This window comes from Equus quagga, chromosome 1 (genome assembly GCF_021613505.1).
Source record: "Equus quagga isolate Etosha38 chromosome 1, UCLA_HA_Equagga_1.0, whole genome shotgun sequence".
Classification (NCBI taxonomy): domain Eukaryota; kingdom Metazoa; phylum Chordata; class Mammalia; order Perissodactyla; family Equidae; genus Equus; species Equus quagga.
In genome coordinates this window covers 60,762,550-60,779,503 of record NC_060267.1, presented here as the reverse complement: position 1 = coordinate 60,779,503, position 16,954 = coordinate 60,762,550, and the positions used below count along the sequence as shown (strand labels likewise).

The following is a 16,954-nucleotide window of genomic DNA, read 5'->3' as shown; positions in this document are numbered from 1 at the left end:
AAGTTTATTTCACAAACAGTTGATAATGTTTGTGGTATACGTGGCTAGCTGTTAGCTCAAGGTAAACAATATGAGAGTCAGTAAAATGAAACATCATAACGTAGTGGCTAAACTCAGTGACTAGAGAGCTAAAACAGTAGATTCAAATCCTGGCTCTACTATTTACTACCTTGGGCAAGCTACACATCTCCAAGCCTGTTTTGTCATCAATAAAACGGGGATAATGGTACTCCTCTAAAGGGCTGTTGTGACAGTTAAAGAGTCAATTAGTATAAAATCCTTAGAACAATGCCTGACACACAGCAAGCACTCAATTGTATTAATTATTGCTATGATGACATCGATTTGGCACTCTCCACACTTCTGATGGAAAAATTGATCATAGGGAAATTGGTATCAATAAGGTAGCCGAAATAAGTGAAGTCAGTTACCCAATGGTCAACTCTTGGATGTGGCCAACCTAAGAGAAAGCAAACACTCACAGCTTAAATGAGCTGTTGATATAAAGATAGTAAGAAAAAAAATCCAAAAGAAAAGAAAAAATCAAAAATATAGATTTTGTTAGGGATATAACTGCTTATAGGCCCCTTCTCTGTGGAAAAACAAAAGAACTCAGAAATGTGATGAACATCTACTCTGGGCAACACACCTATTTCTATATCCGACTGAGGTGTACTCGTTCAAGTTTCAGTTGTTCAAAAATACAAAGAAAAGAATATTTGATCAGATAAATCTGAGCTCACATTTTTTAGTTAAATTTCGGAATAAAAAAGATCTTAAAATGTATTGATCACTGATGAAAAACAAAAGTACTCCACATCACTTTCAAAGTTGGAATGCCCTTCTTCAGTTTACTCAAGTTCACTTGATTGCTTTTTTCCACAATGTTTTAAACAATAATAAAGACCCCAGCTTCCTTACCAGCCTTTCCCTCTTGCTTTTTTTGGGGGGGGGGGGGGTGTGGATTAGCCCCGAGCCAACATCTGCCTCCAATCGTCCTCTTTTTGCTGAGGAAGATTGGCCCTGAGCTAACATCTCTGCCCATTTTCCTCTATTTTATATGTGGGACACCTGCCACAGCACGGCTTGATAAGCAGTTCTAGGTCTGTACCTGGGATCTGAACCAGTGAACCCCGGGCTGCCAAAGTAGAGCACATGAACTTAACTGCTACGCCACTGGGCCGGCCCCTCCCTCTTGCTTTTCTTTCTTATAGTGACAGCGATCCACCACCTGCAGGCTGGTAAAGTGATATCAAAAAGGAGAAACTTAGAGGGATAGCCTATAATTCTGGGAATCTATCCAGCCACTTCAGTGGTGAATACATACCAAGTGAAGAGAGGTCTTATTCTCTGCTCTCTAGCATTTTAACCCCTCTTTTCATAACTTTCGGCAAACTCAGATATCCCATTTTCAAAAAACAAACAAAACATCCGCTGAACAACAACAATTAATACTCTGTGTTGACGACATCCCTCGACTGTAACTGCCAGGAGCTGATGTCATTTGTCCCTCTGGTATTGGTGCTGACAACCTGAGATAATTGTCCACTAGTTCTCAAAGCTTCTATTACTGAACTGTTTCCTTAAGACCACTAGCAGACACCGGAAGTTTTAAACTAGGCTCATAAGAGATAAACTAAAGGTAAAACATTTTAAAGTAGGACTTTATTTATAAACCAATTATACAAAGTCCACCATTAATAACAAACATGTAGGAGAGCAAACTGTTTAAAACCGCTGAAAGGAGTCCTGATTCACCTTAGCCAACCACCTTAAATCCTTTTACTTATAATCATGCCCCTCATCCAGTTCCAGTTCTCTAATCCTCATGGAATTCTCCTGGGGGAATTTCCTTTTCATCTTCTCCCAAGAATCTTATAGCACCCAGGATATATCAGGTATACAAGTAATCTCCTTTAGGTCTAAAATTGTGCAATCCTTTACTATAGAAATTTTAGTCTAGAAGCTTGTCTTTTTTTCTTTTTTTAGAATAACACTAAATATTACAAAAGTAATGCATATTTATTATAAAAGTAGAAAACACAGTTAAACAAAAAATAAGATTTAGTCAGCTACAATACTACCACTGAGATAACTACTGTAAACATTTCAGAATATTTCACCCCAAACTTTTTTCTATATATAAGCAATAAACAACTGAAAACCAAAATTTAAAAGACAATACCATTTGCTATAGTTCCAAGAAAAATGAAACACTCAGGTGTAAATCTAAATATGTGGAGAATATATATACTGAAAACTACAAAACTCTGATAAGAAAACCTAAAAAAAGATCTAAATAAATAGAGAAACATACTATGTTCATGGATTGGAAGACTCAAAATAGTAGAGTCAATTCTCCCCACAGTGATCCAGACTGAACACAGCATTAATCAAACTCCTATCAAGATTTTTTGTAGGTACAGACAAACCCGTTGTAAAACTTACATGGAAAGGGAAAAGAAGTGGAATAACTAAAGCCATCCAGCTCATTAGCTAATAGCTAAGTTTACAAAAGAAGAACAAAGTTTAAGGAATCACACTACCTGACTTTAACACTTACTATAAAGCCACAGTAATCAAGACAGTGTGGTATTGGTGATGGGAGAGATACCTAAATCAGTGCAACAGAATAGAAAGTCTAGAAAACATTCCACACAAATGTGTCCATTTAATCTTTGACAAAGATGCAAAAGCAATTCAATGCAGAAAGGACAGTCTTCAACAAATGGTGTAGAACAATTAATCATCCATATATAAAAAAATGAACCTTGATCTAAACCTTACATCTTATACAAAGACGAACTAAAAACGGATCATAGATGTGAATATAAAACATGACACCATAAAATGTTTGGAAGAATACACAGGAGAAAATCTTTGTTAACTGCAGCTGGGTAAAGAGTTCTTAGAAATGGCACTAAAAGCACAATCCATAAAAAACTGATAAAACAGATTTTACCAAATTTAAAAACTTCTGCTCTGCCAAAGACCTGTCAAGAGAAGAAGACGACAAACTATGAACTGGGAAAAAACATATGGAAATCATGTATACAATAAAAGGCTTATGTCCAAAATAGAGAAAAAATTCTAGGGGCTGGCTCCGTGGCATAGTAGTTAAGTTAGTGCACTCTGCTTTGGCGGCCCGGGTTCATGGGTTTGAATCCTGGGTGCACACCTCCACCACTCATCAAGCCATGTCATGGCCGTGACCCACATACAAAATAGGGGAAGACTGGCACAGATGTTAGCTCAGAGCAAATCTTCCTCACCAAAAACAAAAACAAAAACAAAAGAGAAAAACCTCTCAAAACTCAACGATCAGAAAATACTCTAACTAAAAATTGGGAAAGGATCTGGACATTTCACCAAAGAGGAGACAAAGATGTCAAACATGAATCAATAGTCAACATTGTTAGCCTTCAGGCAAATGCAAACTAAAACCACAATGAGACAGATACTACACAACTATTAGAATGGCTAAAATAAAAAATATCAACAATATCAAATGCTGGTTAGGATACAGGGCAATTAGAACTCTCACTTCACTGGTGGGAATGCAAAATGGTATAGCCAGTCTGGAAAACAATATGGCAGTTTCTTATAAAGTTAAACACTTACCATATGACCAGCAATCTCCACCTAGAAATCTACCCCAGAGAAATGAAAAGTATGTTCACGCAAATATTCTGTACACAAATATTCATAGCAGCGTTATTTATAATAGCCCAAAACTGTAAAAAACCCAAATGTCCCTCAACGGATAAATGGATAAAAAAGTTGCAGTACATCCATACAATGGAATACTACAAAGGAACAAACTATTGATACATGCAACAGCTCAGATGAATCTCCAAGATATTACATTGAGTGAAAGAAGCTGGTCTCAAAAGTTTACAATGCTGTGGGGCTGGCCGGTGGCGCAGCGGTTAAGTGTGCACATTCCACATTGGTGCCCTGGGGTTTGCAGGTTCGGATCGTAGGTATGGACTTATGCAATGTTTTGTTAAGCCATGCTGTGGTAGGCGTCCCACATAAAACAGAGGAAGATGGGCATGGATGTTAGCTCAGGGCTAATCTTCCTCAGCAAATAAAAAATTAAAAAAAGAAGTTTACAATGCTGTGATTCCACTTATTAGGAAAAGACAAAACTATGGTATGGAGAACAGATTAATGGTTGCCAGAAGTTATGGGTGAGGGGAGGGTGTGACCATAAAGAGATAGCATAAGGGAGTTCTTTTGAGATGATGGAACTGTTCTGTATCCTGACTGTGGCGGTGTTTCACAAATCTATACACATTCATAGAACTGAACACCAAAAGAAAAAAAAGTTAACTTTACTATTAAAAAAAAGGAGAAAAATAAAGGCTTAGATTGGTTACTGACTATACTATTCCTAAAATGTTTATAAGCAGCAATAGAAATATTGCACATTAAATATCAAGGTAAAAATTATAAAATAAATATATATATTCATTATAAAAATAGAAAATAAAGATCAGTAGAGATTAAAAAAAAGCCCTCATCTATAATTCTTAACATAACTACAGTAAACGTTTTGGAATATTTTATTCCAAACTTTTTCCTACACAAATCTACAAACATATATAAACATGTATACTTAGAAGCAGGATTATAGTGCATATACTGTTTTGTAATTTATACATTTCAATTAATATATCAGTAACTTCTTTCTATTTCAATATTCACTTCTACATCATTTTTTAAATGGCTGCCGAGTATTCCATTATATGGGACATACTATAAGTTACTTGAGTCAGGCCCAATGTTAAATATTTGGGTTGCTTCTAATTTTCATTATTATAAATAACTCTGAGATGAACATTCTTGTAGCTATATCTTTATAAACATCCATCAGTGAACTCCAGAAAGGTTATCCCACCACCTCCCTAACATTGAGTATTATTATTATTGAGGCATTTTTCTTTCTTCCTATTAATTTGTAAGAGCTTTTTATATATTACAGATAATTACACTATCATATATTTCATAAAAAGCTTTCCCAAGCTGTTGTCATTTAATTTGGTTAAGGGCCTCTTTGGATGAACAGACATCTTTTTTTTCAGTTCTATCTATTCTCCCTTTTCCTTTATGGCTTCTGACACCAGTGTCTTTGTTTTCTAATAAGAACAGTAAATCCAATACATTTATTTATTGTGGTAATTGATACATTTGGTCCTACTTTTGTCCTCATACTTTTTAGTTTTTTATACATTCTTGCTGTTTCCATTTTTCCCTATTATTTATTATACTGTTTAAGTTTTCTTTGCCTCATTTTAAATTAGTAATCTAAAAGTTATATGGCTTTTCTTCTTGAAATTAAAACAAATAAATTTTTATGTTATTGGAATTATCTATGATCCACATTATTATAGTTTTAAAATTACTTGCTTTTTAAAGAATTTTTTATAAAATTAAGTTTAAAAACATTAACAGGAAGTAGTCAGACACGTACTCTATGCTTTCCTGGTTTCATTGTTCATTGCTGCTAATTTTACTCTGACTTCTCAAAAAAATTCACAAATGAACAGCTTGGTCGTGTCATCTATTTTTCTCAGAATGCTCTAGCCTCTAGAGATTTCTCTGCTGCCTTCTGGCATTTAGTATTGCACAGGAGAAGTTTGATGCAAACTTGATGTGCGTGTGTGTGTAATGTTTTTTTTCCTGCGTGTATGTGCAATGTTTTTTTTCCTGTCTGGACGTTTGTATGATTTTTCTTTGTTATTCAGAACTTTCACTGCATATGTCTAGATGGTGGTCTTTTCCTTCCTCATATTGGGTGTGTGTTCTTTTGATCAGAATCTCCTTTGATCACTTTGCTTTGGTTTGCTTCTCCTCTATCTACTCTATTTACACTGAAGAATGAATTAGGATTTTCTTAAGTTTCCTCCTATTTCCTACAGTGAGTTTATTTCATTTGGGGTCATCTCTGATTCCTTTTTTAATCTACCAATTCTTCACATATGCCTGAAAATTTTTTATATTGGCTCATCCTAAAAAAAAAAAGGGAGGCTTATGTGAATCTTGCTAGTATTGGGAACTGAGGTGGTATCTGCCAAGGACTGCATGGTTTCTGATCAACCTGTTTATGGAAAAGTTTAGATTTGATCAAATTTTAGTTTCTCAATCAGAGGTCTGGTTTGTTTGTGAGGAATAGGGAAGGAGTTTTAATTATAGATCTGCAAAGTAGGGGTGTTTTATCTCACTGAAAATTGTTATCCATTCCATTAAAACACGACTGCTGTTGTCGCAGATTCTTATAAATAGACCAAGGTAAAGGTTCTATATAAGCATCCCTAAACCAGGTAAGGTAACGGTGAGTAGTGGGGGTGATGAAGTGGGTAAGAGAGAAGGATTTAATATTGAGACGCTGCAGCTTATTTCATTATTGATTCCTGGCTAAGGAAAAAATAGCAAAAAGTTTAGAGTAACACTTGATGAGGTATTAATTTAAAATTTGCGTCATGTCTTCCTATATGTCTAAAACTCTCCCACCAGAATGATTACTGTTCTTAGCATGGAAACTTTTCCTTTAGTATTTATGATTATAGAGAGAATTATTTTAACATTATATAACTAAAAGTTCAATTAGTTCAAAATATTTTATTACATAATTTACTTGAGTTTCTTTTTTTTTTTAAAGATTGGCACCTGGGCTAACAACTGTTGCCAATCTTTTTTTTTTTTTTCCTGCTTTATTTCCCAAACTCCCCCTCCTCACCCCCGTGCATAGTTGTATATCTTAGTTGCAGGTCCTTCTAGTTGTGGGATGTGGGACGCCGCCTGTACATGGCCTGAACAGCGGTGCCATGTTGGCGCCCAGGATCCTAACCTTGGGCCACCGCAGCGGAGCGTGCGAATTTAACCACTCAGCCACGGAGCCGGCCCCAACTTGAGTTTCTTGAACTTCTTAAATAGTTTATTATTGTTTTTATTTTTCTTTTATCAAGGCAATAATCCTTAGAAGGCTGTATAATATACCAAGATCACACTTGCTATTAAACTGAAATTTTGCAGAAATTATCTCTTTCTCTCTTTTCTAAACAAATGAAACAATACAATAGAAAGATGAATAAAGGAAAAGCTAACCAAGTCTCCCAGTCCTCTTCCAATCCATTCCCAGTCTGCTGAGGAGCCTCAGCGTTAGCAGTTCAGCAACCTGGTATATGTCATCTACCCCTTTATCTTTGTTCACAAATACATATATGCAAGTGTATCTGCAGATTATACAGAGCTCATTTTGTTTTTTACTGAAATAGAATCATTCTACAGATATCTATAAATTTTCAAGAGGAAATGTCTGTACCTTTTAAATGGAATACTCAATTAATTTAATTAGTACGTAAGTGAAGAAAAGAGACTTGTTTTTTTAAGACGAGTAAACTGGCCAAGACAGATGTCCATAATTAAGTCTTTGAATACTTTAAGAAGTAGAAAATCTTTCCCAGTTGCCATATTTTCCTTCACTATTTACAATTTGAAGGAGATATTAAGAACCCAGTCAGAAAATCGTATGGGATTTATAAAGTTCAGAGGAGCTGACCCTAGTCTGTAATCCTTAGTAAGTAAAACTTTTAGCCTTCTAGGTGTTAACGAGGATCTGATTGCCTTAATTTCACTCATCAAATTGATGGCTTAGATGACCATGTCCCAGAATTTGTCCTTATTAATGGATATAATAGTCCAGTTCAAGTCCAAGTCTATATGGGCTTTTTATCTCTATTAAAAATTAAAAAAAAAAATTCAAAAGGCAAGGGATGTAATGAGTTTGAAATTTAACAAAATTCCTAGTGGCCTGCTGCTCTATTCATCAAAAATTCATGTCTTCCCATTGTGATTGCACTGAAGAGTAAGTTCATTCCTAAGCCCCATAAAATTCTCAATGAAAAACCAAAGTTTATTTATCCTTTAATTTGCAGAGCTGTCAATTTTGGCAGGTTGACTCTAAGAGGATAATCTTCCCCCTCCTTTGGTGGAAGTTAGGGGTCTGGAGAAAAAGAATGGTTTTCATCCTCTGCAAACTTATTCTTACAGCTTCTATAAAGAATGTGTAAACCTGCTCTCAATCTACTGAAAGTGACTAATACTAGGCAATGAGGCATGAACGACAGGGAGAGCCGGAGACTGGGGGAATTCCTCAGGTGAGTCAGAGATGACTAGAAAGGATACCACTCAGTAGAATTTCAAAGTAGGGCTGGTTTCTCCCTCAAACTTTGTGCTAAATTACATACCTTCAGTTAAAAATGGAGAAATTTTTACCTGTTACAGTTATTTCCATGAGGTCACATATTTTTAGCCATGAAAAGTTTCAGACATTCACTTATTTAGATGGTTCGGGAGCAGATCCAATGAATTATTAATTACTGGTTCTGGGATTTACTCCCTGAACAATGAAGACATACACATCTTCACTTACATTCTCATAAGTTCTGCATCCACCCATCAAGAGCATAAGAGACCTCTAAGCATAGAAATCTGCTCACCTTTCTCGGTTACTTCTGCTCCCTCAGGGAAATGAGCATTTTATAAGCCTATTCAACAATTATTTTTTTATTAAGCAAATCAATCAATCTCAGCCATGATCCTGTGCTCCAATGTTATGTTTAAACACATTAAAATGTCGTGAAAAGTGAGAGAAACAAAGCAGATCTAACCTGAGTCTGATGTTCTTTTCCTTTCCTCAAAAGTAGATGCAATGTTCAGATGTCAGCAGAACGACATATCTATCTGGATGTACATAGCAATCTATTACAACAATATATTTCTGATATTTTAGCTTTCTCAGAAATGATCTTTTATCTTCAAGATTATTCTCTTCCTTCCTCAGCATTGTGCTTTTATATATCCAAATTATTTTGTGGTACCATGTAAAGGGAAAACTTTTAAAGTTTTTTTGGGGGGGACACATTTACTACACTTCTTTTTCACTCACCACTCTTATTTAGGCATTTTCAATTTCTTAAGTGGATGTGAATGTAAGTCAGTGGTTTGTCCTGACAATTAAGTTCAGCAGGAAAATTAGTTTGTCTATAATTATTTCAACTGTAAAAGGTTTTCAGAATCTTTGATTTTTTCTTTTCTTGAATTTGAACCTTTCAAGCCACTGAAGAAGACGATACAGTATATTCCATTATAAAGTGATAGATGAGACTTTTCCCTAATGAAAGCTGACGGTTGATGGACCAAATACACAGGACTGCATCAATACCTGTGGTACTGGTTTAAAATGGAGATATTGAAGAAAATCATTTGAGAGCAATGGAAATGTTTTAATGGTTACTAAAGACAGTGGGAGGGAAACAAGAAAAAGGATATCCTTTGCCTTAGAAATTTCATTTTATTTGATGTATATTTTGGTATTAAGGCTTTTGGAAAGCCTCTTGAATGTGATTTTAAATATTACTGGGAGATGCCTACCTCTTAATGAGTCAAGCTGAGAATGTCCCAGCTTGCACATCAATGCGCAGGATTTGACAACTTTCGGAAGCATTTGACAGGAAGGTGGGTAGGTGAGTGGAGTCTACTGTCCCTTATTCATTCATTTACTTATTCAATAATCCTCCTGAGCTCTTATATGGGTGAGGCATTGTTCTAGAAGCTGGAGATAACAGTAGTGAACGTGTCTGAAAACAGACATGGAATTTACATTCTAATTAGGGGAGACTGAAAAATTTATGGAAAGTAATATATAAGTGTTATGGCGAAAAACAAAGCAGGGAAGAAGGCCAGGGAACGCTGGAGGTGTGGAAATTTATTTTAATTAAGGTGGTCAGGGAAGGCCTCTCCAAGAAGGGGACATTTGAGCAGAGACATAAAGGAGATGAGGGAAGTGAGTAACTGTGGACACCTGAGGCAACAGCATTCCCAGCAGAGGGAAGAGCAGGCAGAGGCAAGAGCATAATTGGTCTTTCAAGGAACGGCAAGGAGCCCAGGTGGAGCAAGCACCAGGATTACTACGGAGATGCGATCAAGAAACCAGATCACGTACAGCCTTGTTGGTGACTGTAAGGGCTTTAACTCCAAGAGAGATGGAGTCATACTGGAAGATGTTGGATACAGGAGTGATGTAATAAGGGTTATGTTTAACAAGCTTTACTCTTGCCACCTACTGAAAATGGGCTTTAGAGGAGCAAGGAAGCAGGGAAACTGTTTAGGAAGCTATTAGAATAACCCAGGCAATAGCTGCGCACAATTTTTGCCAGGGTGATGGTGGCAGAAACGATAAGAAGTGCTTAGATTCTGGATTATGCTGTGAATCACTCATTCCAGGATCAGAACAATGTATTAAATTGTGATACAACAGAAAAGTGGCTTTCCGTGAGTGGAAGAGATACACAGTCGGAAAGGAGAAATAGTCCTGGAATGGCTAGAGCTTTCCCTCTTCAGTTTGCCCTGTCCTCGAACATTAGAGCAGGTAGGCAAGCAAACAAGTGCTCGGAAAATACTGACACATACACGTTTCAAGTCCCTGTGATTACAGGAAGACACACTTCGCCTGGACCAGGAGTTCCTACGGCATCACTGTGTAGCTGACATTTCCAAAGACAAGCAACATGTTACTACAGGCACAGTTACCTGGTTCCCTCCTATGGTCTTAAGCAATTTTCTTCACTTTCTGGGTATCTCTTATTTGCAAGTGATCAAACTTAGTCTTCTGATACAGTATTCTCTCACTTAATTCTCACCACCCTGATGTACCTCCATCAATATCAGTTTTTACCTCATTCTTTTACATGTCTGCCTTTCCTATTCCACTCTGAGCTCTTCAAAGGCAGGGACCATGTCTTAGTCATCTTTATTTCTTTAGTACTTGGAACATTGTCTGGCATGTAGTAGGCAACCAGCAAATTTTTGATAAACAAATGTAGAAAGTTTATTTGGGTGGTGGAACAGTGGGAGATGTTTCTGAACAAAGGCAGAACTAATAATTATTACACAAAACAAAGTATTTGAATTAAGGAAGTCTTTAATTCAAATCTTGGGTCAGTTATTCAGCTCAATAATTGTATTTTAGCCAGTCTTATTTCTGCCCAGTAATATCTTAATAAGACTGTGGAAATGATAAGAAGCAGAAGGCATATCAATACTATTCCGTGCTCCTTGGAGTAGACTGAAGATAAAATAAATGTCCTTTTCTTAAATAACTACCTGGACAAAAACAACATTCAAGTAGCTGTTCATTCTATATATAACAAGTATGCAATGCTGACTATGAGACATTTGTACCAGGTGCTTTACATTTCCTGCTGGAAAGCCCCAAGATTAAACTAAACCTTAAAAAAAGATCACTAAAATTAAACTAAAAGATAATAGTTTTCAATTTTATGTATATATTTATTGAAGAAACATTCACTGAGCACTAACACCTATGTGAAAGTCTACAGAGTTCTCATTTTTAAAATAAATTTTTGAGTTGCTAAAAATATTTTAGTATACAGCTGATATTTAAGAGAGTATTTTTTAATAACATCAAGTATTTAAAGAAAGGAATCAAGTGAAATATTTCCTATGAATTATTTTCTCCCACTGCACTTAAAAATCTGACTTAAAGGAGTGACTCAAGTGCTAAGCTCCCACAAGCGGACGGTATTTTATTCTTGTGCATGATGGTTAAATTAAAGGAGCTATTTAGCATGGACTAGGGTAGAGGACTGAGTAGGGAATTTGAGGAAAAAACTGCTGAAGAAAGGGAGAAAATTTAGGAGATTTGGGTTTCAATTATATCTGACAATTAACTCAGTCACTACGCTTTAATGAAAAAGGGGGACGATATCAACAATTACTAAAGACTGCGGAGCCTGGGATGGTCTCTTGTGAACAGCGTAGTTCTATGGTATCACAGACTCGGTTCTGCAGCTGCAAATAAGAAATGTTACTTTGCTGATCTTCTTTAAAGAGCTGACAACTTAAACTATCATTTATTTGTATTTGGAAAATATTTTTCTTCATCTGTTTTATAATATATTGATACTTTAAATATCATGAGTTTGTTATCAAAGTTGCTTATTGGATCTATAATATCTGCATGTTTAAGACAGATCCTCCAAGCAGGAGTTAAACTGGCAACTCCTCGAATGTCAGTAAGTGAGCTCTCTCCACGTACACTCATGAAGTATAGTGTCATTTTAACTTTGAGACCATGGGCAAAGCCTAACCTTACAATGTCTCAGTTTTCTCCTTTGTAAAATGGGAGTAATGAACTGTATCTATCTCATGTGGTGGCTGTGAGGATACATAAATGATGCAATCACAAACATCTACTGGGCACCTACTGTGCGCTGAGGGACAGGAATGAACAAGGCACTCCCTCCCCTGGTAGGGAATGCACTTAGCACAGGGCTTAAAACACTCTAAGCACACAATGAATTACAGCTCTTAATATCTTGGAAATGTCAGATATGTCTCACAGAATGGGACTGTGTGTGCAAGATAAATGTGTACACACTCTTTAAAATTCTCTGTATATTTAAAAATTCTTGGCAAGAGGAAAGAATCTGTGGCAGATTCAAAATTGGGATTCCTTTCACACTCCAGATTCTCTTCCTTTGGAAAGCACCAATGATATAGACTGACTTTCGTAGGCCTTGGACCATCTTTCTATACATAGTAGAACTCTGGAATTTCAACCAAATACTTTATATAGTAGTTAACGAAATGAGGCATTTTCCAAGCAGAGTTCAGGAAAGAGTTTTCCTTTACAGCAAGAATACGAATACGACTCATCAGTTTTCATTACAAACTCTCTTTGCAAATGTAACTGGTACTTTGGAATTACAGAGATCCATGGTGTTGACTATAGGGATGTATAAAGTAAAAATGGAAGTTTCTTGATCTGCTTAATTTATAAGAGGTTAGGGTATCTATAGTCACCCAGGGCTCCAGAAATCCTCCGTGAATAAGCATAAAGTCCTGTAGGTGGAAACATGAAAATGACAAAGAAGGGTAGAGAACAGTATTGTCAGAGGGTATGAGCCTTAACTAAGCCAAAGATATCTACATAAAGAGGGAGGAGTAATGATTGAGAAGCCATCATGGCAAGTGAGAAAGAAGGTGATCCTAACCAATCTAATTCAGAAGTATGAGGGTCATACCTCTGAGTAGCAAGAATGAGCTGAAGAGAAGGAATGAGCAGCAAGCATTTGAGAGGACTGCAGGGGAAACAATATTTTCTGTGGAGGGCCAGATTTCAAGACAGATTTAGAGCATGTATGGGACTGGCTGAATAGTTCCAGCAACTGGGGCCAAAATCACTCTGCTTCCAAGTGAATCTTCACGAAGAGTTTCTGCAGGTGGAAGGACTATAAGCCTCTTCATAAGGAGTCACTGGAGCCCAGGTTTGACTGGCCTCCAAGGGAATCCTACAGCAGCTGAGCAGGCTGCAAACAGGTCAATTAGTGTCCAAAATCTTCACCATGTAATCACCAAAAGACCCCCAATAAAAGATCTTGGCAGATTAAGGGAAAGACTTAAAGTCAGCCACAGCCTAACTCTATCATAAAAACTTATATTCACTGGGGTCATTAACCCTGAAGGCCATATGAGATAATGAGTTTAATATACATTAGAGGCCCAAAGTAGGAAGTGAAGCAGAATGGGCTATAGATTTAATTCACAGCTGATGATATAAACTTTTACAAGTCATTCTCAACTGTTCTGTACTACAGTTTCTTATTAAAAACAAAAACAAAAACAACTGTTGATGATAATGTCTGAGGCCCTTCTGTTAGCACAGGCAAATAAGACCATATTTGTAAGAGTTCTTTGGAAGAAAGGAGCAAAAAAATATACTACTAAACGTAACTGCCAAACTAGAAAAATCTTGCTTAGAAAGTTATAATTGACAACTTACTGCAGAGGACAATAGCTGTATAAAACTAAGACAACTCAGGATTTACTATTTTATCAGTTTGAAAAATCAGTTTAAATTACTTTGGAATGAAATGACAACTTCTAACTCTTCTATCTAATCTTGAGAATCATACTCAATGTTACCAGTGGCATAAGAAATACAAATTAAAACAATAAGATATCATTTTATGCTTATCTGATTGGCCAAAATTTTTACAAATCAACTATAGTCACTGTTGAGAACACTCTTAAACACTGCTGGCAGGTGGATATACTGGTATAATACTTTAGAAGAGCAATTTGACAAGATTTATCCAGACATAAATGTACGTATGCTTTAATTGCAAATTCTGTTCTGAATTTGACTTACTGAAATATTCTTAAACATATGCAGATATATATAAAGATGTTTACTGCACCATTGTTTGCTTAAAAGCGTGAGTAACAATATAAATCTAAAATCAATATAAATTGGTAGAGAAATGGCTGGATAAATTGACATATCCATACAAAGTTAGCTATAAGAAAGGTGGATCTTTATGAACTGATATGGAGACATATTCACAAAGAATTAAGTGGGAAAAAATCAAGTTGTAGGACAGTGACTGATTTTTATTTGTTTAAAAAGACCCTTTAAAAATTAATCAGTAATTCTTATATTATTTACATGAGAAACACAAATACCGAACATTCATATTCTAGCTTGTTTTAACCTGAAACTCACCTCAACAGAAAGCCATGTCAGTTTTTTGAGCAAAAAGCTATAGGTATACTTCAATATAAATACAATTTGAAAAACATGCTTTGTATTATGTCTTTGGGAAGTACAAATTAAAGGAGAAGATTCTTACTTGTTTTTAGATACTTACTTCTACAGCCCTTCTGGTCTTGAAAATTGTCACTAAAACCCCACAGGCATTTACAATACGATGCAAAACAATGTCCAAAATAACAATGTGAAGATTTACTGTGCTACAAGCAAACAAATGTCTTCTACACTACTTTGGCTTTTTTAAATCTAAACAAGAGCTAAGATAAGCAGATTTAAAGTATTGGTGGCTCGTCCTTCTTGCCTAAGACTATTAGACCAGCAAAAGCCATCAGCAAGCAGCATCCAACCAGGCTTCATATAGATCTTTCTATACAACTGCTAAGTCTGTATATATTTTCATCTAAATATGCATGAATAGGTACATAAATTTTACATGTTATTTATTATATACTCTTTAATTGCAATCTCTACTTGGCAAGCACATTAAGCAAAAAGGCCTAGCATGGGTTTACGATATTTGTTAATGCTACCTCCTGACAAACCATTCAGTAGGATCCCTATCCTGAGACACTAGAGCCCTGCTTTACATGATCAGTGGCCAAAGGGACAAGACTATCATTATATATAGTACCAGTAAACAGGTAGGCTGGCTGATAGTTACAAATTGGCACAATGTCAACAAAGCCTGACACTTAGTTATGTGCAGGGTACTCACATCAGCATGGTGGCCTATCATATCACATCGGTCACAGCGTTTTCTCCAGGAAGGTCTTTCAAGACATCTGTGAGTGGAAGACATGGGTAAAGAGCAGTCTAAGCAGAAGCGGGCTGGACAAGCATACTGGAGATGTCCTCTCTCAGAGCAGAGGCAGCAGGGGCGAACTTTCTATGGGGCAAACAGAAAATCTCTTTAGCAAAATACTTCAGTTTCAACTAGTAGAAGATTAATTTTTCTTTTCCTGTATAATTCCATAAAATTATTTCCAATTTGAGACCCAAATGAAGGTTAAATCTTGAGCATAATTGTAAAATCAAACAACATCTGAAATCAGAGCTTTAATACAAGCTATCAGTACTTGTGGTTGCCAAAAATGCTTAGTCTGCATGTACTATCAGCTGGCATCTATTTCTTATGCCTTGTCTTGTAGGAACATTGACAGAGGGGAGTGTGTCTGAGAAAAAAAGTAGGATGATGAGGATCTGGAAGCCAAGTCACGGGAGGAACAGATACAGGAAGAGGCTGCTTGCACTGGAGAAGCAAAGACAAAGAAACACAAGAGCTGTCTCAAATATCAGAAAGACAGTCATTTGGAGGAGGGAGTAGGTAATGGAAGGAATGTTTGTTAAGGGCTTGCTATATGCCAGGAAATGCTAAGAGCTTTAGTTCTGTGTTGTTTCAAAGGTTGCTGTATTTGTTTAACACAATTTATATCAATAAACATTTATAAAGGCTTAAAATCATAATTTTCTAACAATGAAAATTATCCCACAATGACACAACTGTCTCCTAAAGTAGAAGGTTTAGAAGTGAAAGAGGTCTCAAGAATCATCTGATTCAATCTTCTGTTTTTATAGACAAGAAAACAGAGGCACAGACGGTGAAACAATTTGCCTAAGAACATGCAACTAGTAATGGGAAGCTGAAATTGATTCCAGGTTCTTCTGACTCTAAATTTTTTGTTCTTTCCTCTACTCTAGGCTGTGACCTACATGAAATTTAACACACACATTACATAAGATTTGAATTCTAAGGTTTTAGGGTTCCAACCCTAAGATTTTGATTTTAACAATGTGGAAAGAAACACTGCATATTTCACGTACTTGTGGAAAGGGGCAGTTCTTTGACAAATGGCCACATTTGTCACAATTTCTACAGGTGACATTTTTGTTAGCTGAATAGTATCGGTGGGTCCATCTTCCAGATGATCTATTATTACCTATCTGGGCCTAAGGGGAAAAAAAAATCAAGAATTAAAAAAAAAAATATTTCATTCTGCTTAATAAAAACCATTTACCCTTCTCTTAAAAGACAACTATCAGTGAATAAGGAAACATCACACCTTGATAAAGCAAGAGAATTAATAGTTATAGTCTGTTCAGTTTAGAACCCAGCAAAGGGAACTTTATGTTCTCTTAAAAGGAGTGAGAAAAACTTAAAAGGAGGTGCCATGAAGGTAGCTCTCCTTTCTGACTGCCCTGCTCCCCCATTCTTTTACACCTCTCCACATGGTTCCTTTACTTTTCCATCTTCCACTACTTACAGTTCAGGTCTGTAAGGGGTACTGATAGGTATCATTTAGACATTCTAGTGGC

At 36.2% G+C, this 16,954-nt stretch overlaps 1 protein-coding gene across 5 annotated transcripts in view; it reads right to left on the bottom strand.

Annotated features, from left to right (window-relative positions):
* ZCCHC7 (zinc finger CCHC-type containing 7) overlaps positions 1 to 16,954 on the bottom strand; it is a 227,128-nt gene that overhangs the window by 33,807 nt on the left and 176,367 nt on the right. For all 5 annotated transcript variants that reach the window (XM_046679705.1, XM_046679695.1, XM_046679732.1 and 2 more), the window contains exons 4-5: positions 16,463 to 16,588; positions 15,357 to 15,527 (exon numbers count right to left, since the gene is read on the bottom strand). In XM_046679705.1, coding sequence (XP_046535661.1) covers positions 15,357 to 15,527; positions 16,463 to 16,588 — 297 coding nt within the window. The remainder of the gene's footprint in view (positions 1 to 15,356; positions 15,528 to 16,462; positions 16,589 to 16,954) is intronic.